This window comes from Lepus europaeus, chromosome 1, assembly GCF_033115175.1.
Source record: "Lepus europaeus isolate LE1 chromosome 1, mLepTim1.pri, whole genome shotgun sequence".
In the NCBI taxonomy this organism is placed as follows: Eukaryota; Metazoa; Chordata; class Mammalia; order Lagomorpha; family Leporidae; genus Lepus; species Lepus europaeus.
In genome coordinates, this window is record NC_084827.1 from 5,384,114 (window position 1) to 5,410,269 (window position 26,156).

General features: G+C 37.1%; 1 protein-coding gene across 1 annotated transcript; it reads left to right on the plus strand.

Annotated features, from left to right (window-relative positions):
• Positions 1-14,492: 14,492 nt before the first annotated feature.
• Positions 14,493-15,446, plus strand: LOC133764170 (olfactory receptor-like protein OLF3). Its single transcript, XM_062197849.1, has one exon. It carries the CDS (start codon positions 14,493-14,495, stop codon positions 15,444-15,446), a length of 954 nt encoding a protein of 317 aa, XP_062053833.1.
• The last annotated feature ends 10,710 nt before the right edge of the window (positions 15,447-26,156 follow it).

Consider the following 26,156-nt stretch of genomic DNA (forward strand, 5'->3'; position numbering starts at 1 on the left):
AGTTAAGCACTACTATAATAGAACTTCTCACACTTAAAAAAATCATACAGCCTGACAGTTTTTGAAAAAAAGGTACCATGTAATGTTTTGATTTGTCACATTGTTTGTAATAATGGACCTATTCCTTGATCTAATCTTGTTATACTTGTTCTTATTCATTTACATTAGGTAAAATGTGTAGTGTTTCCATTGGGAACAAAATGCATTTGCACATTTGAACATTCATTTAACCTAATGTGTGATGTATGTAACCACATAGAGTAATTGTATGAGTCAGTATCCTGACTCAAGGATCAGTATCAAGGCTGATTAAAATGTTATTATGAAACACCTACTAAATGTGGACAAATGTCTTTCTCTGAGAACTAGAACGAATACGTGGAGAAATAGCAAGAGAAGGTCTTTGTCTTACCCTAATATGGACATAATCAAAGGTTCTTTGTACACAAGGGTATCACTTGCCAAGGAAGAGTTAGATTGCTAACTAGCTGGCAGTCTTCAAACAATTTAGAGTAATGTTATTTAATTCCTTTAATAGAAGAGGTATCATTTAAAATATTAAAGCTGTTCAATGACTGGAAAACCCACAAACTCTTTCTCTGTAATTTTAGAAACAAAATAAACAGTAAAACATGAGGTAATCTATGGTAATCTATAAATATCAAAGGTATAGTGAATATTCATCCAAATTCAGTGAAAGGTAAGGTATGTTTATTTTAGATAAATTTGGGACAAGTGTCAGCTGTGCAAATGCTACCCCCAAGTTTCCATATTAAGGATTTCTCCTATCTCCCATCACACAAACACAACAGAGCTTGAGTCAACGATGGTAATCTTAGTGATGCAGGCTTGAGACTGAACTTCCTTTCTGAGGGAAAGGCTACATAATGCAAAAGGGGGAAGAAACAAATGTACAAGATGATGGCGAGGAAAGAGAGAAAATGTGCTGATAGTTACTCTTCTGACTCCATTTAAAAAGTCTAAGTCTATCTTCTTTTAAAGACAGTTAATTTGCAGTTATTCTATTGATAAACAGAACCTCAGGGCTCATACAGAGATGAAATTCACATATTTCAAAGCCCATTTAATAATTGAATTTTATCTTAAAAGCACTCCTGTCCTAAATTTTGCAAGAAAGGCTAGCAGATTACTTTTTGTTGGTGTTAATTCAAGCAGTATCAATGGAGTGTCTACTGCATGTCAATGATAATGAGTGTTCTGGAAACTCGATAGTTAATGTGATACAATCCTGACAATTAAGGACATAGTTGCACAGCAAGTATATAGTGGATGACAAATCAACTATAAAGCAATGCTGTAAATATTTCAGATAGAAAAAGTGCATATAGAGTTATTGCAGAAATCTTGTATGAAGGGAGCAGAAAATGTCTATTTGGGGACAAGAAAAGTGAGAACAAATTACCCAGATGACAAACAATCTGAACAGAGGTAAAACCAGTGCCACAATACAGAGGTGGCAGAGAATACTGGAATCCAAAAATATACAGAAGCCATGCTTGCATGGCAGAGGAATAAGAAAAAAATGAGAAGGGAGCCAATGGATATATAGGGATCATATGAGGAAAGAAACTGAATGCCACATTATTTTTTAGCTATTGTGATAACAGGGAGCTAGTAGTGAGTTTTTAATAGAAGTGTAGCTTGAAAATTTTGAAATAAAACTGACAAACAGGAGAGAAGTAGAAAATAGTAGAATAAAAGAGTAAAGCTAGTGAATTGTTCCAGTAATTCTATTGAGACATTACTGGAATCTGAATTAAAGTATTTGTAATGGAAGGGCTAAATGTAAAGTCATGCCAAATCACCTAAAATAGATTTCAGGAGAACACAATTACCTAGATTGAAATTCCCATATGAATTCTATTCAACCTCTAACATGTCTTAATCTTGTCTGAATATTCTATGAATTGTTAAATAATGGAGAAATTGACAAACATGAACACATTCCCCATAAAATGGTAAGAAAAATGATCAAAGAACAAAATTAGTCAAAATACGGTCTACAGATGACTCATCAGGAATAAAAGTGAAGGTTCTGTGTGAAGGGACTGTGGAAGGTTCATAGAAAAAAATGGGCTTAAAGAAAATGTTTTAAAGATTATTTATTTATTTGACAGGTAGAGTTATAGATAGTGAGAGAGAGAGAGAAAGACAGAGAGAAAGGTCTTCCTTCCACTGGTTCACTCCCCAAATGGACGCTGCGGCCGGCACTGTGCCCATCTGAAGCCAGGAGCCAGGTGCTTCCTCCTGGTCTTCCATGCGGGTACAGAGGTCCAAGCACTTGGGCCATCCTCCACTGCCCTCCTGGGCCACAGCAGAGAGCTGGACTGGAAGAGGAGCAGCCGGGACTAGAACCTGGTGCCATATGGTATGCCAGTGCCGCAGGCGGAGGATTAGCCAAGTGAGCCAAGGCGCCGGACCCCAAAGAAAAAATTTAAAACAATTTCTCAACATAAACTACATCAAGTTAAAACACTATTTAGTTTATTTTTTAAAGAACTGAGGGTCTTTGGAATTTAACCATGTAATTATAGTCTTTCTCACGTTATTAGTTGAAGAATAGTGGATGTCCTTTAGCTACTCTTCTTTTTAAGATTAAAAAACAAAATCAAGAGTATAAGATGGAGGTTTAATGCTTTCCCATCAAAACTCTGGCAAAATCACCCTTGTTTTATAAGAATGAGTAGGACCATTACCACAGTGGGGAAATACTCTAGTGAAGCTTACCTGGGGATTTTTCTACTAACCCTTTGGCTAATTCTCATAATAAGCAGATGTTGTCATTCTTTGTACCTTCAGAAAGTTAACAAGCAAACTGCCTTGAGCATCCTAGAAAGTTGTTTGATTTTGACTGGGTCCACTTTTACTGCACCACTTCTACTTCTTAGTAGCATTGCTTTGATTGTACTTTGTCTTTCAGAATCAAATGGACTCCTGGCAAAGCCAGTTTTCATCTTCTGTTCCAATTCTTTGAGGAATTGCTTCAGGATCTTTATCTCATTTGTTTAAAGTTCCATCAAAAGCTCTGCTATTGTCTGTAGCTGGTCTGGGTTAAAATCTTTTGATTACTCCTTGAGCAGAAAATTTGTTTAATAATTTTTTGATCATAATTGTGCAAGATGAGCAAATTGATATGTGTATTATATTGGCTATTATTTCTGCTGTTAATTATTGGTCCTCTTCAATTCATTTTTCTTCTTCCAAATTGATGTGGGTGGTCTGCCACTGCAGGATTCAACTTTAATATTGTCTCAACTCTTCTTTCAATGACTTAACTATCCCAAAATGATAAATTCTTTGAGGGCATTGCTCTCGTAAACTTTTCATAAAGCATTGATGATGTCACCATTCTTCTGTCCAAGCTTCACCATCAATTTGATTATTGTTTCTATTTTATCAAAATTCATATTGCTCTGATAGAAATTTTTTCAAACTAATATATTATAATTCTTAATGCCTTACAGTAAGTTCTATTCAATATTATAACAAGTTAGTACAAATTTCTTTTGGTGTAAAAATATTTTGAAATTCATGCATAGTTATTTTCCTATATGCATTTTCCATGAAATTTTTTGAAGAAGCTTGTAAATGCAGAAATATGTGCTAATTTTCAACTAAGTAAGCTGTAACAATAGAAAATAATGCTTTACAGGGCCAGCAGTATGGCACAGCGGGTTAACACCCTGGCCTAAAGTGCCAGCATCCCATATGGGTGCCAGTTTGAGACTCAGCTGCTCCACTTCCAATCCAGCTCTCTGCTATGGCCTGCGAAGAAGGTAGAAGATGGCCCAAGTCCTTGGGTCCCTGCACCCACGTGGGAGACCCAGAAGAAGCTCCTGGCTCCTGGCTTCAGATGGGCACAGCTTCAGCCGCTGTGGCCAATTGGGGAGTGAACTAGCAGATGGAAGACCTCTTTCTCTCTGCCTCTCCTCTGTCTGTGTAACTCTGACTTTCAATTAAATAAATAAATATTTAAAAAAGAGAAAATAATTCTTTACTTATCCAGAAGTTGCTAACTCAAATTATATGTATAATTCTTAGCAAGAGTAATTTTTTATATTTAACTCATATTTGTAAGACCAAGGATATGAATTGCTGGTAAATATTAGCTTGTCTTCCACATATTTTCCTTGAAGGAGCTATCTCAATTTCTAAGTAGATGACTATGAAGTGACCTACTTGTGTAGAAGACAGAATTTCTTGTTTGGAAAACAGCAAGGATTACGGGATACGGATTCTCATTTGGGAGAGAAATGGGGAAAATCTTATATTGCAGTTGATTCTGAAGTTCTTTAGTTGAGTTAAGATGTGGTATTAAAGTCATTGAAGACTTTTGCTATAATATTTGTAAGTTGGATAATGTTGCAAAAAAGTACACTGAAAGGTGCATGTGACTGTGTTCCAGGAGTTCTCAAATTTTATTTCATAAAGATCACTTGAACATTTCTTTAAAACAAAGTTTTCTGGGGCCAGCGCCATGGTGCACTAGGTTAATCCTCCGCCTGCGGTGCTGACATCGCATATGGGCGCCGATTCTAGTCCTGGTAGCTCCTCTTCCAGTCCAGCTCTCTGCTGTGGCCTGGGAAAGTAGCAGAAGATGGCCCAATTGCTTGGGCCCCTGAATCCGCATGGGAGATCAGGAAGAAGCACCTGGCTCCTGCTTCAAATCAGTGTAGCTCCGACCATTGCGTCCATTTGGGGAGTGAACCAATGGAAGGAAGACCTTTCTCTCTGTCTCTCTCACTGTCTGTAACTCTACCTGACAAATAAATAAATAAATAAAATCTTTTAAAAAAAGTTTTCTGGATTCTGTCTACATAGTTCAAATTTGGTAAATCTGGATTGAAGGAAACATGTCATATTTGAAAAGTACTGAGTTACTTGTCTCTTGGGCAAAAACATGCTAAAATTAAAGACCCAAACTATTAAAAATGGAAAGGAAGGATCTATGCAGTCAAGTTTCCAAAATAGTTGATACAAACATGCTGAATGATAGAATTTGAATGAGAAGAAATTTTTCCAATCTGAATGACTGGCATATACTATTATTTTTAAAATAACAACCAATAAATAATAATTATACATTTATGGGGTATAATGTTAAGTTTTGATAGATGCATACAATGTGGAAATATTAAATCAAACTAATTAACATTCATCATTTGATTTACTCATTCATTTTTAGGGGAGAATGTTTAATGCCTAGTATTTTACTAAGTTTGACATATATATTATTAGTAACTGTGGTCAACATACTGTGCAATACATCACTAAAATCTATGTTACTGGTCTAACTGAAACTTTGTACCCCTTAACTATCATCTCTCCCTTGCCCAATCCTCCATTAATTGCCCAGCTTTTCATAACCATCATTCTGCTTTCTGTTTCTATGATTTCAACTTTTTTGGATTGAAATCTTGGAATTTTGGAGTTTACATTTGATGTCTATACACAGATGGAGAAAAACAGCAACGATGTGAACTTCTGGATGCTGTGCCCCTGTGCCCTCACAGCCAAGAAATTATTCCAACATGCAGTGGAGAAAATATCTTATCAATTCTTCAAATTATATGGAAGTTTAGAAGTTGGAGGAAAGAATGGGAAGGATCTCTGATCTCTATTTTCTCTTTGTATTGTCTGGAATATCACAAAACCTTTGTAAAATAATCCAGTGCTCTAAAATCAGAAACCATGGTAACATAGTGGGATGCAATAATGGATAGGCAGATGTATGATACATTGGGTGTGCATAAAAAGTTAGTGAAATAAATGAGTTGGCATGTGAATAATACAATACATTAGTGGGAGGATAAGCAAATGAGCAAACCAATTAGTGATTACTGAGTTAATAATAGATAGCTGGATAAAAGAACATACAGGTAGATGCCAGTGCTGAGGAATTACTGAGTAGTTGATTTGGTTTATGAATAATTAATAGGTACATGCACTTAAAAATACATGAGCCATAAAGAATAAATCATAGAATGGTAACATGATTGTATTCTTTTGAGATGATATTGAATTTCCTCACAAATATTAAAAATTCAAAGAAGTACAGAAAAGTTATACATTCTGTTTTAAGAATTTTGGGTAGCCTTTTCATTTTCCCCTTCTTTCCATTGTAAATTTTAAGGCTTTTTAAATATACACATTGTTTTAAGTCTTAAGTCAATTAAAATTTTAAAATAACATGTTATTATTTTTGGAATTTAAATAACACCAAGAAAATATACTTGGATGTCCATCAACACTGGTAATGCTCAGAGATACTCTTTGAGCATATAATTTTTAGGTTTGAAGCATAACTCTCTTCTGTACAAGGAAGAGGTCAGAGCATCCTAGCACCAAAGATGAGAATGGACTTGGTTCACCAGGTGTGAATACAAGCCCATCCACTGGCAATAGGAGCATGAAGGAAAAAGTCAGATTTGCACTATAGAACATCTTGCATTCCCAGAAAGCTGTCTTCCACAAATTTTTAGAATGACCCAAGACTTCCGTGATGCTGTTAGGTGGGAGAAAGATTTAGAAGAATGCCTTCCACAGGGAAACGAAGATGCAGAATGGAGATCCTGCCCTGGAGATGTGGGGGTGATGACAGCAATTAACACTCCAATGCATGAATCTCCAGAGGGGAATCAGTCATCCCTTCTTTGCTAATTTAGCCCCTGCCATACTTGTTAGGTCTGAAGATGAGCCAACATAGGGGAACAATGAATTTCCTCCCAGTAGTTCCTCCCATAAACTAAGCAAGTCCCATGTGATTTATTTCTGAGCCACAAAGCCTATAAGCCTGGGATTATTAAATTCTGTTTCACAGCACTTTTTTGTGGGGGAAGGCTACATTTTAGAAGCCAACATAATCCTGGGCTGAAGTAATCTACTTTGTCATATTCTGATTAATGTTTGAGAAATCTTAATAGAGATGTTTGCAGGGGATGGATATAAACTGAGATTTATAGAGTGCTAGAAAGAGTACTGATCTAATTTGTTAGGGACTTTGAAAGAACTATGAATGGTAAAATCTTCTTACCTAAGTATTATAACTGATATTGGAAAACAATTTTAATTTCAGAAGCTGGGAATGTAGACCTATTTCATGCTGGTGAAGACACAGAGAGCACTATGGATGAGAAAAGAGAGAGAAAGAGGGAAAGAGAGGGAAAGAGAAGGAGATAGAGGGAAGGAGGGAAAAAAGGGAGGGAGGGAGGGAGGGGGAGAGAAAGAGATTAGTAAAAGAGAAAGATTTTAAATAAAATTGGAGAAATTATGGAAGAATTACTCATCATTTTCGGGAAAGACACTTAGAGAGGAATACCAGATGTATAAAACTTTTATTTAGGTATTACTTAATATTCATGAATTCGTAGTTTATTCCATTTTCAGAAAAAAATCGAATTTTCAATGCTTTGAAGTCTCTTCTCCTAATTGTTTTTCTAAGAACACATATATAAAGTATTTTGATTATCGCCTCAATGTTAGAAATCTGAAATATAAAATGTTTAAATAGATTGATCCAAGTCCTGTGACTCAGAGATTATGGCCTGGGCTAGAATTGAGGCCTCCTGACTCTCATTCCAGGGCTGGTTCACTCTAGAGTAAGCTATAGGTAGTACACTTTGGAGATTTTCCAGACTAAGGGAATGATACTGAAAAGGAATCCTTATGAGATACAGTTGACAAAAGAGATATAAAGGTGAGCACTGGCAGAATGAAATCATAATAAAATATATCACCCAAAGTGAATTTTAGGTTTTCATTTGTTCGAGAAATTGATGCTCAGAATTGTACCCAGATTATGTGAAAAGTAAAGACAACTAAAGAAGATAACAGAACTCCAAAGAAGAAAAACTAATTGTCTTCTCAGAGTCTAAAACCATCAGGGAGATGCCACCCACCCACTGACAATGGTGCTATCTGTGTTCAAATGCTAGGATGTCGAAAACGTTCCTGATCAGAAGATGGATGCAGTCAACGTGCCACAACCCAGCCAACAACTGCAGCGCAAATGAACCATCTTTAAAATGGAAATGTCATTTCTGTTTACTCATCATCTCTGTAAAGGTATGGTTCTTAATTATTTTTCACCAGCAAGAAAAATATCTGAAGATGGTGGGATTTACCTTCATGTGCTCTGCTTCTGTATTTAGCACTCTTTGCCTCAGTTGAGATTGTGGACTCTAACAAGGACAAATATGATTAAGACTCAATGCAGTGTTTTAAAAAGATGATACACAAAACAATTTCTGTGCTTTATTTGTAAGAAATCATTAATGTAATGAATGAAAGATATCGTTGGTAATGTGCTCACCACTAAGCCCGACTATATTTTAGGTTAGATTTTCAATGTTGTTCCAAAGTTTTATCCAACCATGGTCTTTTTAAAATTGAATGCATAGTTGCAGACATTATTTTTCTGAAGATATGCCTAACAATGAAACTCTGAGGCATTGTTTTATAGTATGCATACCTTCTCGGTGTTTCCAAATCAGTATCTTCTTGTCCTAATGTGGAGGTAGAGGAGAAGATCCCCTTTTTAAAGCAGCTAGTGAACAGAAATACACTATGTTGTTAGGAAGTTTTAGCTTTATTATACACTCACGGGGATAGTATTACAGAATGTGGCACTGAATGTTGCGAATGGAAAAATGACCTCAGTGTTAAGCCCTGGACACTTGCTTTCTTGCAAAGGTAATGCGAGTATTTTAGAATGTTGTTCATAGAGTGGCAAGGGAAACTAAATGCAATTAAAACTGAGAAAAAAAACAATGTGGTCATAATGTACATATTTTTAAATAACTGCCAGTAGTGATCCTGTCTGCATGGAACCAACACAGTGAAAGGTTCTGTTGAGTTTTGTCGATTTACTTAAGGATCATATGTCGTGCCTTTTTCTTGATGAACAGTTGCTCAGAGTTCCTTCGAGGTCACAGCACTTTTCTATTAGAGGAAGAACAGGCAGAGAGTGTGGTGACAGGCAGAAGGGTAGCTCATGTTGGAAGTCATATTGTTAATACCCTTTCCTCTCAGTATTTCTGCAGAGATGTAGGGAGCTTGGCTTAGATGGAACTTCTATCTGGAGGATACATGTTTGGAGTTTAAATAAATTATAAAAACCAAGTTGGGGGATGCTTGATTTCCATGATTCAAAAATACTGTATGTTTACAACAAATATAACCAAAAATCTCTCCCTGAGAATTTACCAAGAGACATGTTTAATTTGACTTAAGATCTTGACTTCCCTTGTTCTCCTTTTAAAATAGAGAGAGGGAAAAAAAAAATAAAGAGAGGAAAAGGCAAGGGTAGGCCCTGATATGGAAATGTCAGATTTCTTTTCTTTTCTTGATAAACAGCTGCTATGGTTCCTTCAAGGTCTCATCATTTTTATTAGAAAAAGAGAATGGCATGAGCTATTAGGCTCATAGATGAATGGTTGGAAATCTGACTCAGGAGAACAGAGTCAAGGATATTTCAAGCCACATTTTATTTACTCCTTCCAGATAAAGGGTAGTCGGAGTCATATATCAATTGGGATAATTTCAGAAATTTTTACTACATATATTTTAAAATAAAGATGTTACTGTGCAGTGGGATAGTGAAATGATAAGGAAAAGAATAGGAGTGAATTTATCAAGGAAGAACAGACTAGAAATAGCATTTCATTTGTTAAAATCTAGACTCAAATTTTACAATAAAGGAAATATAATAGTTTCCATGGATTCAATGAAAAGATTTGGTCTATTTAAATGCAAAGGTCATGGTTGATTGAAATTTAACTTTTAAATTAGATTGTTTTTGCCATGTGAAATGAATTTCATGAAGAATCAGAAAACTTATTTTTTTTTTTGTCTTTATTTCTTTGTCATACAGAGAAGAACATTTTAGTCTTGATGAATGCTGTAACTAATCATCATTGGACAGCAAGAGAAGACACAGAGAGGTAGTTTTAACTGGGGAATAACAAAGGTAATACACATTTTTTTCTTTTTTATCTTATTGACAAATAAAATAGTATATGTATTTTGTATATTTTAAGTGTTCACACCAGAAAAGATAGATAAGTATATGTGGTAATGCATATGTTAATTAACTAAATCTGTCCCTTAAAATAAAGACAATATTTTAAATTTCACAGAAAGGACAATGCTCAACAGAAACATAGTGAATTTCAGTCATTAATGATAGGGCTTTAAGGATGTAATGTTTCATGACATATTTGAATGATACCTGTCTTATTATATATAGTTTGTATTTCAGTTGTTAAGACCATAGTAATTACCCTACATTTATTACAATTCATAAAACAGGAGGGAGGAAGTCCTCCCATTTTAGTGTTTTTTCCCTAAAGAGGCAAACCTCAGAGCTATGGCATTCTCTGATACTGTGCTCTGAGCAGGCAATGTGTACTTTTGAATAGACTAAGATATTTCAAAATGTATACAGAGAGGTATGGTTTGAGGTTTGTTGAGTAGGAGGATTATAGGAACCAAAGAATGCAAAATAGAGTTTTATTGTTGATTAAAAGAGCATGAGGTGACTAGCAAAGAGGTAAAGTAGCTAGAGTGGACAAATACTGAGAAATAATATCACCAGTTATCAGGGAAATACAAGTTAAAACCACAATGAGATACCATCCCACCCATGTCAGGATAGCTATTATCCAAAAGGCAGAACCTAACAAACACTGGTAAAGAAGTGAAAAAAGTGAAAACTTGTTGAGATTTAAATGGAACTGACTCTGAACTGTGCTCATTATTCAATATTGGCTTTGAACATCAACTGCACATTTAATACTGTACTAAAAGATTTTTGTTCTCTTTCACACAGAAAAATAGAGCAATTATTCTCAGCACTTTCCTTTAGTTATTTGACCTTGATGCAAACCAAAAGTTCGTGGAGAGCTTTAAAATCTCCAAATTAGACAGAACTAAATGTAGCAAGCTCTGGCTCCCTCATAGAGTAGTTAGATACAATATCTGGCATCTGGGTCATCTACTCTGAAATAAGAGTAGGTATTCCATTTAATTTAGCTGAAAAGTGAGCCCAAGCTAAAAAGAAGATGGAATTAATTGATAATGTGTTATTTTCATCCAGCCAATATATGTTTCCCTAAATACAAATGATATATCTAGTTTGTTTGTCTACCATGAGTCAAAAGGGTGAGGACAAAATATATATTTGGATTTACATATTTTGAAACCTTGGCAACTGCCTTTGAAAATAATCTATTACATCAGTAAAAGTTATTTGAACATTAGAGTGATAGTTTACATCACAGTGCTGGCCCAAATAGTATAACATTCTTAACCATTGGTTTGACAAATAAATAAAACATAGTTTGACAAAGCTTTATTTGCAGCAATAATGATACACACAGGCATTTCTCTTTTTTTATTACTTTTTTTTCTTTTCTAATATAAGGGAGAATACATGGTATTTTTCTTTCTGTGTCTGGCTTATCTCATTCAACATGATGTCCTTCAATTGAGTCCATTTTGATTAAAATGGTAGAATTTCACTCCTTTTATATCAGAATAATATTCCATTGCATATATTTGTGTGTGTATACACCATATTTTCTTTATCCTCCATCTGACTATGGATACCTTGGTTGATTCCATATTGTGGCTATTGTGAACAGTGCTGCTATAAACATGGTGGCCTAGGTATCTCTTTGATACAACATGTCCCAGTCTTTGGGATATATATCCAGCAATGAGATTGCTGGACCAGATAGTAAGTTTATTTCTAGTTTAAAAAAAATTTCCATAACGGCTGCTCTAATTTACATTCCCACCAGCAGTGTATAGGAGTTCCCCTTTTTTCACTTCTTCACCAGTGTTTGTTAGGTTCTGTCTTCGGATAATAGCTTTCCTGACATGGGTGGGATGGCATCTCGTTGTGGTTTTAACTTGCATTTCGCTGATAGCCAGTGATATTGAGTATTTCTCATGTATCTGTTGACAATGTGTATTTCTTTTTTGATAGCTGTCTGTTGAGATTCTTTGCCCATTTCTTAACTGGATTGGGTGTGGTTTTTTTTGTTGTTGTTGTTGAGTTTTTTGAATAGCTGATATATTCTAATATGAATGCTTTGTTGGATAAGTAGCTTGCCAATATTTTTTCCCATTCTATGGAGTGTCTCTTAACTCTATTGATTGTTTTCCTTTTATGTGCAGAAGCTTCTGAGCTTGAAATAATTTCCATTTGTCAGTTTCGATTTTGTTGCCGGTGGTTTGGGGGTTTATCCAAGAAGGCATCACCTACACTGATGTCTTGAAAGTGACAAACTTTAATTTTCAACTTTTTAATTTACCAATGAATCTTTCAGTTGACAAATATTATGTACATTTTGCAGCTCAAAAACATGAGCCTCATACAGACTAAACAGCTTGTGCCGTGCTCCAGGAAACAGAAAACATATAGATTCAAAGTTGAGGACTATTGATGCTGAAGTTGATTCTTTATGCAGGATGTGACACTGTCACTCATTTTTAATGAGACAAGAGTGGTGATATAGAGATGTGCAGGGTGGAGAAGTGGAGCGCAGTGGGTCACAGATTTGTATTTTCTCCAGACAAACAGCACAGAGCAGCAGAGACCCCCTTGGTGTGAAAACAATCTCTTCTGTGTCTTTTTGTCCACTTTTTATGTCATTTCTTTGAGCACAGGGAAGGATAACTATCCTAAAATCTCAGCTTCTGGTACAGTTGACATTTCATGAATGTTTCAAATTAACAGAAAGTGGAATGTTTACTTTGGATGCAGATGTGCTAATAAGTATTCAATATTAGTTCATACTTTCTAAAAATGAAATATTTTTATTTAAATCTGAATGTCTTTTTTGAGGCACATTGATTTTATTCTTTCATTTTTTATATCAATCCTAATAGTAGAAAAGTAATATGTGCATGTATTGGGGGTGGGGTGGGGTGGGCATATCAGGGTAGAGCAATAAAAGAGGAACTGTTAAAAGGCAAGATTGGATTTTCAGGAGACTTTGGGGAAGTTTATGAAAATTGTATGTGACTAAGTCTTGATTAGGTGACCATTTCTGGAATTACTTACTTGTTTTGTTTTGCCTTCAATCTGGTAAGAGAACTGAAGCATTACCACTTTTCCCCCTTTCATCTCAGAGATGCTCATCTGATTAAGAGCCTCTGTCTCATATTTAAATCTATCCTGCCTCTTTCTCTCCTAATTTCCTTGTTTAATACAGTGGAATAAAATGAAAATTAGTTATACGAACATTGAATTCCGAAATTATTTAAATGTAATGTCTTCTGTTTGATTTCCAAAATTGGTTTTATGACACATTAATTTTACTGAAAAAAGCACTTATTGAGCAAAAATAAGCAAAAGAGAGTCTCCATTTGAATACAAAACTGTATGGATGCATATATCTTATTCTCTGTCTTGGAAAGTGAAGATGAGTTCTAAATCTTCTCTTCCTCCCTTTTACGTGGGCAAGCTAAGCATCTGTCTTCTTATTTTTTTTCTTTGGAGGCTAGATCCATAGAATAGATTCTTAGGAGAAGCAAGTTGTAGAGAGAAAAATCAAAAAGAGCAACATTTACAATCATCTACTCCATCCCCTAGTGGCTAAAAGGACCAAAGGTTATCAAAAAGACCGATGATCCCTAGTATCCTCAAAGTGACCAAGGCATTCTTAAGCCTTCATATATATTAAAAGAGTCATCCAGTTTTACTTATGTCTGAATATATGGAGGGAGACAGAGAAAATCATGTTTGTTATCTGTCTATCCCAAAACAGAGGTCATGTTACCAACAACACCTCTATTACTATAGTAGCATTACCAATAACAGTTCAAAAGTACTTTTCCCATAGGTTATCTAAGTGTAAGTTTATTTGTATGTGTGAGTTATTTAATCGCAAAATATTTATATAAAATATTTTATCACTAAACCAACATCATGCAGATGCTTAATAAAATCAGATTTGAAATTAGGTTCCGTGATTTCAGATCTTTCCACAAGGTGTTCCTCCTCCAAATATTTCCATTAACCATAAATTCATGAATTTTATCATGACGGATCTAGTTCTAGTTAATATAGTGAAGGTAATTATTCACTTCTCCAACACATTGTCTTCAATACTCATTGTTTTACTTGCCATTGTTTCATACAATTGGCTGATTATCCTGGAATCTGAGATATCTTGGTAAAGATGCAGAGCTCTTGAAATCACAGTGCATATCTACAGGTTTTCACCTTATTGACACCACACTGTGTTTTCCTGAAGGCACTAGACTGTATCTCTAATGCAAAAGTTATACTGCATATTGAGATCAGTTGTATTATCTTGACCAATATGTATAGGATCTGAAGTACCTGGATGAAGGTGCCTAAAGTTTACAGTAAAAAATGTTTACAGCACAGATTAAAAATGATTCCTAGAGTTTTTATTTTTCTTATTATTTCTGCAGAGTAATAATTTCCTCACTTTTTGATGGGAACATATAACCAGACGTGGGTGAGTGAATTTATTCTCCTCGGCCTGTCCAGTGACTGGGACACCCAAGTCTCCCTCTATGCCCTGTTCTTGGTCATGTACCTGGTCACAGTGCTGGGGAACTTTCTCATTGTTCTTCTGATCAGACTGGACAGCCAACTCCACACTCCCATGTATTTCTTTCTCACCAATCTCTCCCTTGTTGATGTCTCTTATGCTACAAGCATAGTCCCTCAGATGCTGGTGCATTTTCTTGAAGAACATAAAGCAATCCCATTTCTGAGTTGTGCAGCTCAACTATTTTTCTCCCTGGCCTTGGGTGGCATTGAATTTGTTCTACTGGCTGTGATGGCTTATGACCGCTATGTGGCCGTGTGTGACCCTCTGCGATATTCAGCCATAATGCATGGAAGACTGTGTACAAAATTGGCTGTCACATCTTGGGTCAGTGGCTCCATCAACTCCCTCATGCAGACTGCCATCACTTTTCAGTTGCCCATGTGCAGTAACAAGTTTATTGATCACATATCATGTGAACTTCTAGCAGTGGTCAGACTGGCCTGTGTGGACACCTCCGCCAATGAAGTTGCCATCATGGTCTCCAGCATTGTCCTCCTTATGACACCTTTTTTCCTGGTTCTTTTGTCCTACATCCAGATCATCTCCACCATCCTAAAGATCCAGTCCACAGAAGGAAGAAAGAAAGCCTTCCAAACCTGCGCTTCCCACCTCACAGTGGTTGCCCTGTGCTACGGCATGGCCATTTTCACCTACATCCAGCCCCACTCTGAGCCTTCCATTCTTCAAGAGAAGCTGATCTCTCTTTTCTATGCCATTCTGACACCCATGCTGAACCCCATGATTTACAGTCTGAGGAATAAGGAGGTGAAGGGGGCCTGGCAGAAACTGTTGGGGCGATTCTCTGGATTAACATCAAAACTGGCAACCTGATGGCTCATGAGCATCACTTAGAGACATGAGCTTTGCTTCAGTGTTCTCCACCCCACTCAGATGTGATAAGAATCAGATGAATTGCCTTGGCAACCAGGGAGAGGATGATTTAATATATAGTGGTGATCTTAGGTAGGAGTCTGAATGAATGTATTGGGAGGTGGGATGTGGATGTATTTTTAGGTCATAGCAGCCTCTTTCATGGAGTGAAGCACTGCTGTAATAAAACTTCCCACATTTATGCACTCTCCATTTCTATGACCTGACATTATTAGAAAAAATATTACTGCTTTGATTTGTCATGTTGTACATGATCATGGAAATCTTCATGTATATTACTTGGGAATATACATGGCATATTCCTTGTACATTGGAATATATCTGCTACTAGTACATCCACATTTTGGAAAAGCTTCTGGAGTTTCCACTGGCAATCGAATGCATTTCCACATAATTTGTGGTGTATGTAACCACCTCCAGTAACTATGTGAGTCAATATTTGTACGAGAGTGTTGTTGTCAATGCTGATTAAAATGTTTTTGAGCTGGATCTTCAAAATGTGCACATTATGTCTTTCTTTGAGTGCTTGTGTTAATTCAGTGGAGAAATTCAATTAAAGAATTTTCTTACCTTGACTGTGTTATAATCAGTGATTTATTTTTGTACTTAAGGCTATTATTATTATTTGCCAAGGAAAAGTGAACTTTCTGGCACTGTTCGTCACCAATCAGAGATTGAATGGAATTTTACTGTATACAGAAAGGCTATCATTTAAATTGTTAAAGCTGTAAAACTCGAAAAAAAATCTAACAACTCTGCAATTTTAGACAAAAAATAAACATGCAAATATGAGATAATGTGGAAAGTATCCACCAAAGAAATTAATCTAAGAAAGGAGAAATATTTGAATCATAGCCAATGAAAGTTAAGAAAATTTAAATATGGATTTGTGAGTATCAGGATAAGTGACTCAGCTGTGCAAATGTTACTCTCAAGTTTCCGTATCAAGTACTTTGCCCAACTTCCTCACATATACACAACAGGACCCTAGTGAACTTAAAGGTCTAGGCTTGCCTGGGATTGAAACTTACCTCTTTGGTAAGGCCTGTATAATGCATAATATAAAGAGGAAATAACTGAAAAAGTGATAAGGAAGAGGAAAGAGGAGAAAGAAAGTAATAGGTAGTCTTCTCACTCCTTTGAAGGGGTCTGAGTTTCCCTTTCTCTCTTTACTCCCCAAAGAGCCACAATGGCTAGAGCTGGGCCGGGCCAAATCCAGAAGCCAGGAGCTTCACCTGGGTCTCCCACATAGTTGTAGGGGTCTAAATATTTGGGTCATCCTCTATGATTTCCTTAGGGGCACTCTTAGAGAGTTGGATGGCAAGTGGAGCAGCTGGGATCTATATGGTGCCCATATAGAAAGACTCCTTTTGCAAGTCACAATGAGCGACCCAAGATTGACTTTCCAACAAATGGTAACAAACAATTAGATGTCCATAAGCAAAAAGGGATTTTGAATCCAGACCTTGAACCATATTAAAAAATTAAAATGGATCTTAGAATCAAATGACATGCTCAATTGGACTTGCCCCAAATGGTAGAGTTAGCAAAGTGCCAGGGGATTCCAATTCAATCCCATCAAGGTGGCATGTACCAATGCCATCTCACTAGCCAAAGTCATCAGTTTCAGTTTACAATTGATAATAATGATAGGATTAAGAGTGAAAGGGATCACATAAACAGACTAGTGTCTGTGAATACTAAGTAATAGAATTAAAAAGGAGAGAACAATCCAACATGGGAAGCGGAATACACAGCAGACTCATAGAATGGCAGATGTCCTAAACAGCACTCTGGCCTCAGAATCAGCCCTTAAGGCATTCAGATCTGGCTGAAGAGCCCATCAGAGTATTTTAGGCATGGAAAGCCAAGACATTCTGGAAAAAAAAAAGCCTAAATGAAAGATCTCTGTGAGTGAAATCCCAGTAGAAAGAATGGGCCATCAAAGAAGGAGGTACCTTTCTCTGAAGGGAGGAGAGAACTTCCACTTTGACTATGGCTTTGTCTAAATAAGATCAGAGTTGGCAAACTCAAGAGGCTTCCATAGCCTTGGAAATTCATGACAAGAGCCTAGGGTGATTACTGATGCCATAAACAAGAGTGTCAATTGATAAATCAACAACAGGAGTCACTGTGCACTTCCTCCCCATGTAGGATCTCTGTCCTTAAGGTGTTGTACAAAGTGAATTACTGGTATAACTAGTACTCAAACAGTACTTTACACTTTGTGTTTCTGTGTGGGTGCAAACTGTTGAAATCTTTACTTACTATATACTAAATCGATCTTCTGTATATAGAGATAATTTAAAATTAATCTTGATGTGAATGGAAGGGGAGAGGGAGTGGGAGATGGGAGGGTTGCGGGTGGGAGGAAAATTATGGGGTGAAGAGGCCACTGTAATCCAAAAGCTGTGCTTTGGAAATTTATATTTACTAAATAAAAGTTAAAAAAATCAAATGTAATAAATTATAGACATATATAACGGATCAGAAATTTATATACAATGAATGAAAGACTTAAGCTAATGGAGCAGAGACTTAAAACCTGATGAAAAATCATTGTGACCTTGAGTTTGGCAAAGGTTTTCCAGATAAGGGGCCAATGCTGTGGTGTAACAGGTTAAGCCGCTACCTGCAATGGCCCAATCCCATATGTGCTCCAGTTCAAGTCATAGCTGCTCCACTTCTGATCCAGCTCCCTGCTAATGTGCCTCAGAAAGCAGTGGAAGATGGCCCAAGTACTTTGGATCCTGCACCCACATGGGAGACCCAGAAGGGCTCCTGGCTTCAGCTTGGCCCAGCCCTGGCCATTGTAACCATTTGGGGAGTTAATCAGCTGATGGAAGATTGATTTCTCTCTCTCCCCCCTTTTGCTGTAACTCTTCCTTTTAAATAAAAATATAATAATTCCAAGAATAGACACTAAAATATGTTCTATAAATGGACAAAAATTGATAAATTTAGTTTCCTCAAAATTAAAAAATCTGCTTCTTGAAAGACAATATTAAGAAAATGAAAACACAAGGCACTTATTGGGAGGAGATGTTTGCATGCCATCGGATCAGCGCGGTGTGCCGGCTGCAGCGCGCCTACCGCAGCGGCCATTGGAGGGTGAACCAACGGCAAAAGGAAGACCTTTCTCTCTGTCTCTCTCTCACTGTCCACTCTGCCTGTCAAAAAAAAAATCATAAAATCTTCTACCTAGAATATTTAACAAAGCCTCAGAACTCAGAGGTAAGAAAATTAAAAAAAAAAAACAAACCCAGTGTAAACTGGTTAACATATTTGAATAGATACCCCATTTATTTATTTGAGATTCAGAGTTATAGAAATGGAGTGGAAGTGGGAGAGAGATATTGATCTCTCTGGTTCAATCCCCAAATGGTTGCAATGGCAGGAACTGGGCTTATCCAAAACCAGGAGCCAGGAGCCAGGAGGTTCTTCTGGATCTCCCATGTGGGTGCAGAAGCCCAAGGACTTGGGCCATCTCCCACTGCTTTCCCAGGCACATTATCAGGGAGCTGGATCAGAAGTGGAACAGCTAGGATACTAAACAGCATCCACATGAGATGTCGGTGCCCCAGGAGGCAGCTTTGCTGGCTATGCAACAATGTCAGACCCAAATGATGCATTTTTAAGCTAAAATTTCTGTCATTGCTGTATCACATGGCCAACCCACTTGTATCAATACACATTACCAGCAGATCATTCCCATCTGGGCCACTCAGGCTCACACAAAAATATCCTCTGGAAACACCCACACAATCACAGCCAACACAGTGCTTTACCAAGTTTCTAGGTGTTTGTTCCACTTACCACAATACGACATCCTCCATACAACCAACTCTGTCCTAGCCCTTTCCCCAAAATTTGACTTTCTATGCCTCTAATGTAACCTTTTCTATATATGAAAATGGAAATTTTAGGAATTTTGACTTTCAGAATTCAATATTCAGGATTTTAAACTTTTGGAGTTATGGTTTCTAGGATTATAAATTTAGAGATCTAGATTTTTTGGTATTTCTGATTAGGAATTGTGTCATTTGGGACTATGATCACTCAAGAAATATACATTTTCAATGAATTCTAATCTAAATAATTATTACTCCATGTTGTGACATAGAAACCTTCAGGAGCACATTACTGTTTGCAACTCTGTATTTTGTAGTATTATTGTTGAAGTTTTTTTTAACATTCATAAACTAAATATACAAATAATTGCTACTATTTTTATATTAATCAAATACCTTGTAGATTGTTAAACATTTAAAAATGTGTTTATGTTAAGGTTATATTTTGCCACTTTCAGATTGATCTCTTCTTCCTTTCCTTCCTTCTCTCCTCCCTTCCTTCCTTCCCTCCATCTTTTCATAGTGTGTGTGGAGCCATTTTTTTGTCTAGCATTATTTTCCTTTGCCTGAAGAATTTGCTCAAGTTCTGCTGAGAATCTATTCAATAAGTTCTTGTTTGTTTGAAGAGAATTTACTTCTTCTTTGTCCTCAAAGGGCATTTTCTCTGTATACATTACTTCTACTTGTGAGTTACACCCCTGTCTCAGTGCTTAAATGATGTAATTCCATGTTTCTTGGTGGCTAGCTTAGTTTCTGGCAAGAACTCCATTTTGGTTTGGATCTCTCTCTCTCTCTCTCTTTTTTTTTTTTTTTTTTTTGGTATATGATGTATCTTTTCTTTTTACCCTTCAAGCTGCCTTCAAGATTTTCACTTTATTTTTGGCTTTTTGACAGCTTGATACCAAGCACCCAAATTTTGTTGGCTTATTTTCAGTTATCATATGCAGCTGAGGATTTGTGCACAGATTTCTTTCACTAATTTTCTCAGTGACTAGCTCCTCACATATTCCTTTTGTCCTGCTTTCTCCATTTCTCTATCTGAACTTTTAGAATTTCACATATGTTATATTATTCAAAATTATTCTACAACCCTAGACATGAGAGTTATTTTAAATTCCTGAATGATAGCTTCTACACACAAGTCACATTTGCTCCTGGATTTGTTCATTTCTTTACTCCTCACATTGTTCTTGTTTTTCATGTGTTTTGGCTAATTCCCTTTGATTGCTATTGTTGGTGGGTTCCACACATTCTGTATGTAGGATAACAGATGTTCAAGAAAAGAACAATATGCCTTGAAGTGAGCTTGTCTCTTTTGTTTGCCCTTAGTCTGGTGCTATGTGTGGGAAGGGGATGAGGAGGCAGGTAGGATGTGAGAATCAGTGCAATCAAGGGTTGAGCTGGCTCACATGCATTGTTCCTGTGAATATTAGCGTACCAACAAATCCAAGTTCCTCTAGTATTATTTGTGTTTAGGGTTTTGTTCAGTTCAGTTTTTGCAGGATTTTTTCCAGTGTTGCCATTCCTCCCTCCATTTAAAGTTGTCCCTGTAAGGTTACACATCAGAGTTCAGCTTTCCACCTCTGGCCTCTTTCCTGTGAAACTGTGATTACCTGCTCTTCCATTCATGACCACTGGAAGCAGAAGAGGAGGGTTCATTCTTTGTTGTTCTGCTTCCATCTAAATCTTAGATTCATCTTCTGTCTCTGCATTTCAGGTTTGGGGATTTCTTAGTGACCCTGTAACTGCTTCCAGCCTTAGGAAATTGCTCATGGTTTGGGCCCAGAATAATTTCCTGGCAACAGAAATTCCAGGTTTACAACGTTTTACTAATCTTTTCCTGTCCCCTTCCCTTAGCAGTTAAGTATTCATCTTTGTTGGATAAAGGTCTGCTGCCCCTCCTCTGCTGCTCAGGTTTTGTCTCAGGAGGGAGGCAGTCTTGGTAGAAGGGAGGTACCTTCTCCCCAACCGCAGCCGCTCTGGCTGCCTTCGCCCCTGCCTGCATCAGGAAGAAGGCTCCTTCTTTTCCACTCCTCCAGACATCCTCCTGCCGAGTGTTTGTAGTCTGGGGGGGAAATGTTGAGAGTAGGTGCGAACTCATTTATCTAGGGCTCCTCAGTACCTCAGACTCAGCCTTTAGCAATTTAGGCAGGCAATCTTACAAGCTCATAGAGAGGGCCAATTTTCCGCCCATGCTCTGGTCCAGGAGAGGCAGTGCTCAGGTGCCATGTCTCACTAGAGACACCATCTTTCCTCAGAGTTCATGCTACTTAGTTTTCCTGAAACCTCAGCACTCTGATCGATTCAAGAATAGTTAGCATTTTGTTATCATCAAACTTCTTCTCATTTTAGGATGGAAGCAATACTCTTTCCAACTTTCCGCAACCTAAGTGGAAGCTAGGACATGCTCAGTTGTTTTTATTTCCTTTTAAATACATGTTATTTTTAGAGCAATTATACATTCACAGCGGAATTAATCAGAAAGTACAGAGAGTTCACATGTATTCCTAATCTCTACATCCCCCCCCAAAAGCTGGGCACAATCTCCTCTTCTACTGATATTCATTACTAGAATGCTGCATTTTTCAGTTATCTTTCAAAGTGTATTTGAACAGACAAAATATAAATGGGGGTTGAGGAGGGTGTGCTCTAATTTTCAGCTAAGTAAAGCTGTAATGGTAGCAAATAATGCCTTTTGGCCAAATAATTGTAAAGAAAAGGATCTTTGAAAGGTGAGTGGAGAGAGAGGCTAGTGTCCGTGCTGGTTCCCCTGATTTATCGTTTGTCACCACTCGTCTAGCCCAACGAAAGATGCTTAAAGATGTGTTACACACAGAAACACAGAAACACGGTCACCAATATGAAAGAAGGTAAAGGAAGGAAACCTCACAGCAAAAAATTTCAGGAAGCTCAAAGCATATATATTAGGAAATATCTTTGGCAAATGACAGGGCAAAGTTACTCCTTCTCAATAGTCACATTGAATGTTAATGGCCTGAACTGTCCAGTTAAAAGACACCGATTGCCTGATTGGGTTAAGGAACAAAACCCATCTTTTTGCTGCTTACAAGAAACTCATCTTTACAACAATGATCCATACAGACTGAAAGTGAAGGGCTGGAAAAGGATATACCATGCCAACAGAAATGAAAAAAGAGCGGGCGTAGCCATCTTAATATCGGACAACATAAACTTTACCACAAAAACTGTTAGGAGAGACAAAGAGGGGCACTATATAATGAATAAGGGACCCATTCAACAGGAAGATATAATGATTATCAATGCATTTGCACCTGATTACAGGACACCAGTTTATTTAAAAGACTTGTTAAGGGACTTAAAGGGAAACTTAGACCCCAATACAATAGTACTGGGGGACTTCAATACTCCACTCTCAGAAATGGACAGATCAACAGGACAGAAGATCAACAAGGAGACAGTAGATTTAAACGACACTATAGCCCAAATGGATCTAACAGATATCTACAGAACTTTTCATCCTACACATAAAGCGTTTACATTCTTCTCAGCAGTACACGGAACCTTCTCTAGGATTGACCACATACTAGGCCATAAAGCAAGTCTCAGCAAATTCAAAAGAATTAGAATCATACCATGCAGCTTCTTGGACCACAAAGGAATGAAATTGGAAATTAGCAACTCTGGAATACCTAGAGCATATGCAAACACATGGAGATTGAACAATATGCTCCTGAATGAACACTGGGTCATAGAAGAAATTAAAAGAGAAATCAAAAATTTTCTGGAAGTAAATGAGGATAACAGCACAACATACCAAAACCTATGGCATACAGCAAAAGCAGTGTTAAGAGGAAAGTTTATAGCTATAGGTGCCTACATCAAGAAATTGGAAAGGCACCAAACAGATGAGCTTTCAAGTCATCTCAAGGATCTAGAAAATAAACAGCAAACCAAACCAAACACAGTAGGAGAAGAGAAATAATTAAAATCAAAGAAGAAATCAACAGGACTGAATCCAAAAAAAAATTACAAAAAAATCAGCCAAATGAGGAGCTGGTTTTTTGAAAAAATAAACAAAATTGACACCCCATTGGCCCAACTCACTAAAAAAAGAAGAGAAAAAAACTCAAATCAATAAAATCAGAGATGAAAATGGAAACATAACAACAGACACCACAGAAATAAAAAGAATCATCAGAAATTACTACAAGGACTTGTATGCCAGCAAACAGGGAAATCTATCAAAAATGGACAGATTCTTGGACACATACAACCTCCCTAAATTGAGCCAGGAAGACATAGAAAACCTAAACAGACCCATAACTGACACAGAAATTGAAACAGTAATAAAGGCCCTCCCAACAAAGAAAAGCCCAGGACCAGATGGATTCACTGCTGAGTTCTACCAGACATTTAAAGAAGAACTAACTCCAATTCTTCTCAAACTATTCAGAACAATTGAAAAAGAGGGAGTCCTCCCAAATTCCTTCTATGAAGCCACCATCACCTTAATTCCTAAGCCAGAAAAAGATGCAGCATTGAAAGAGAATTACAGACCAATATCTCTGATGAACATAGATGCAAAAATCGTCAATAAAATTCTGGCCAATAGAATGCAACAACACATCAGAAAGATCATCCACCCAGACCAAGTGGGATTTATCCCTGGTATGCAGGGATGGTTCAACGTTCGCAAAACAATCAACATAATACACTACATTAACAAACTGCAGAAGAAAAACCATATGATTCTCTCAATTGACGCAGAGAAAGCATTTGATAAAATACAACACCCTTTCATGATGAAAACTCTAAACAAACTGGGTATGGAAGGAACATTCCTCAATACAATCAAAGCAATATATGAAAAACCCACGGCCAACATCCTATTCAATGGGGAACAGTTGGAAGCATTTCCGCTGAGATCTGGTACCAGACAGGGATGCCCACTCTCACCACTGCTATTCAATATAGTTCTCGAAGTTTTAGCCAGAGCTATTAGGCAAGAAAAAGAAATTAAAGGGATACAAATTGGGAAGGAAGAACTCAAACTATCCCTCTTTGCAGACGATATGATTCTTTATTTAGGGGACCCAAAGAACTCTACTAAGAGACTACTGGAACTCATCGAAGAGTTTGGCAAAGTAGCAGGATATAAAATCAATGCACAAAAATCAACAGCCTTTGTATACACAGGCAATGCCACGGCTGAGGAAGAACTTCTAAGATCAATCCCATTCACAATAGCTACAAAAACAATCAAATACCTTGGAATAAACTTAACCAAGGACGTTAAAGATCTCTACGATGAAAACTACAAAACCTTAAAGAAAGAAACAGAAGAGGATACCAAAAAATGGAGAAATCTTCCATGCTCATGGATTGGAAGAATCAATATCATCAAAATGTCTATTCTCCCAAAAGCAATTTATACATTCAATGCAATACTAGTCAAGATATCTTAGACATTCTTCTCAGATCTGGAATAAATGATGCTGAAATTCATATGGAGACACAGGAGACCTCGAATAGCCAAAGCAATCTTGAACAACAAAAACAAAGCTGGAGGCATCACAATACCAGATTTCAGGACATACTACAGGGCAGTTGTTATCAAAACAGCATGGTACTGGTACAGAAACAGATGGATAGACCAATGGAACAGAATAGAAACACCAGAAATCAATCCAAACATCTATAACCAACTTATATTTGATCAAAGATCCAAAACTAATCCCTGGAATAAGGGTAGTCTATTCAATAACTGGTGCTGGGAAAATTGGATTTCCACGTGCAGAAGCTTGAAGCCAGACCCCTACCTTTCACCTTACACAAATATTCACTCAACATGGATTATAGACTTACATCTATGGCCCGGAACCATCAAATTATTAGAGAACATTGGAGAAACCCTGCAAGATATAGGTACTGGCAAAGACTTCTTGGAAAATACCCCAGAAGCACAGGCAGACAAAACCAAAATTAACATTTGGGATTGCATCAAATTGCGAAGTTTCTGTACTGCAAAAGAAACAGTCAGGAAAGTGAATTGGCAACCGACAGAATGGGAAAAAATATTTGCAAACTATGCAACAGATAAAGGGTTGATAACCAGAATCTACAAAGAAATCAAGAAACTCCACAACAACAAAATAAACAACCCACTTAAGAGATGGGCCAAGGACCTCAATAGACATTTTTCAAAAGAGGACATCCAAATGGCCAACAGACACATGAAAAAATGTTCAAGATCACTAGCAATCAAAGAAATGCAAATCAAAACCACAATGAGGTTTCACCTCACCCTGGTTAGAATGGCTCACATTCAGAAATCTACCAACAATAGATGCTGGCAAGGATGTGGGGAAGAAGGGACACTAACCCACTGTTGGTGGGAATGCAAACTGGTTAAGCCACTATGGAAGTCTGCCTGGAGATTCCTCAGAAACCTGAATATAACCCTACCATACAACCCAGCCATACCACTCCTTGGAATTTACCCAAAGGAAATTAAATTGGCAAACAAAAAAAGTGGTCTGCACCTTAATGTTTATTGCAGCTCAATTCACAATAGCTAAGACCTTGAACCAACCCAAATGCCCATTAACAGTAGACTGGATAAAGAAATTATGGGACATGTACTCTATAGAATACTATACAGCAGTAAGAAACAATGAAACCCGGTCATTTGCAACAAGATGGAGGAATCTGGAAAACACCATGCTGAGTGAATTAAGCCAGTCCCAGGGAGACAAATTTCATTTGTTTTCCCTGGTTGGTGACAACTAACTGAGCACCAAAGGGGAAACCTGTTGAA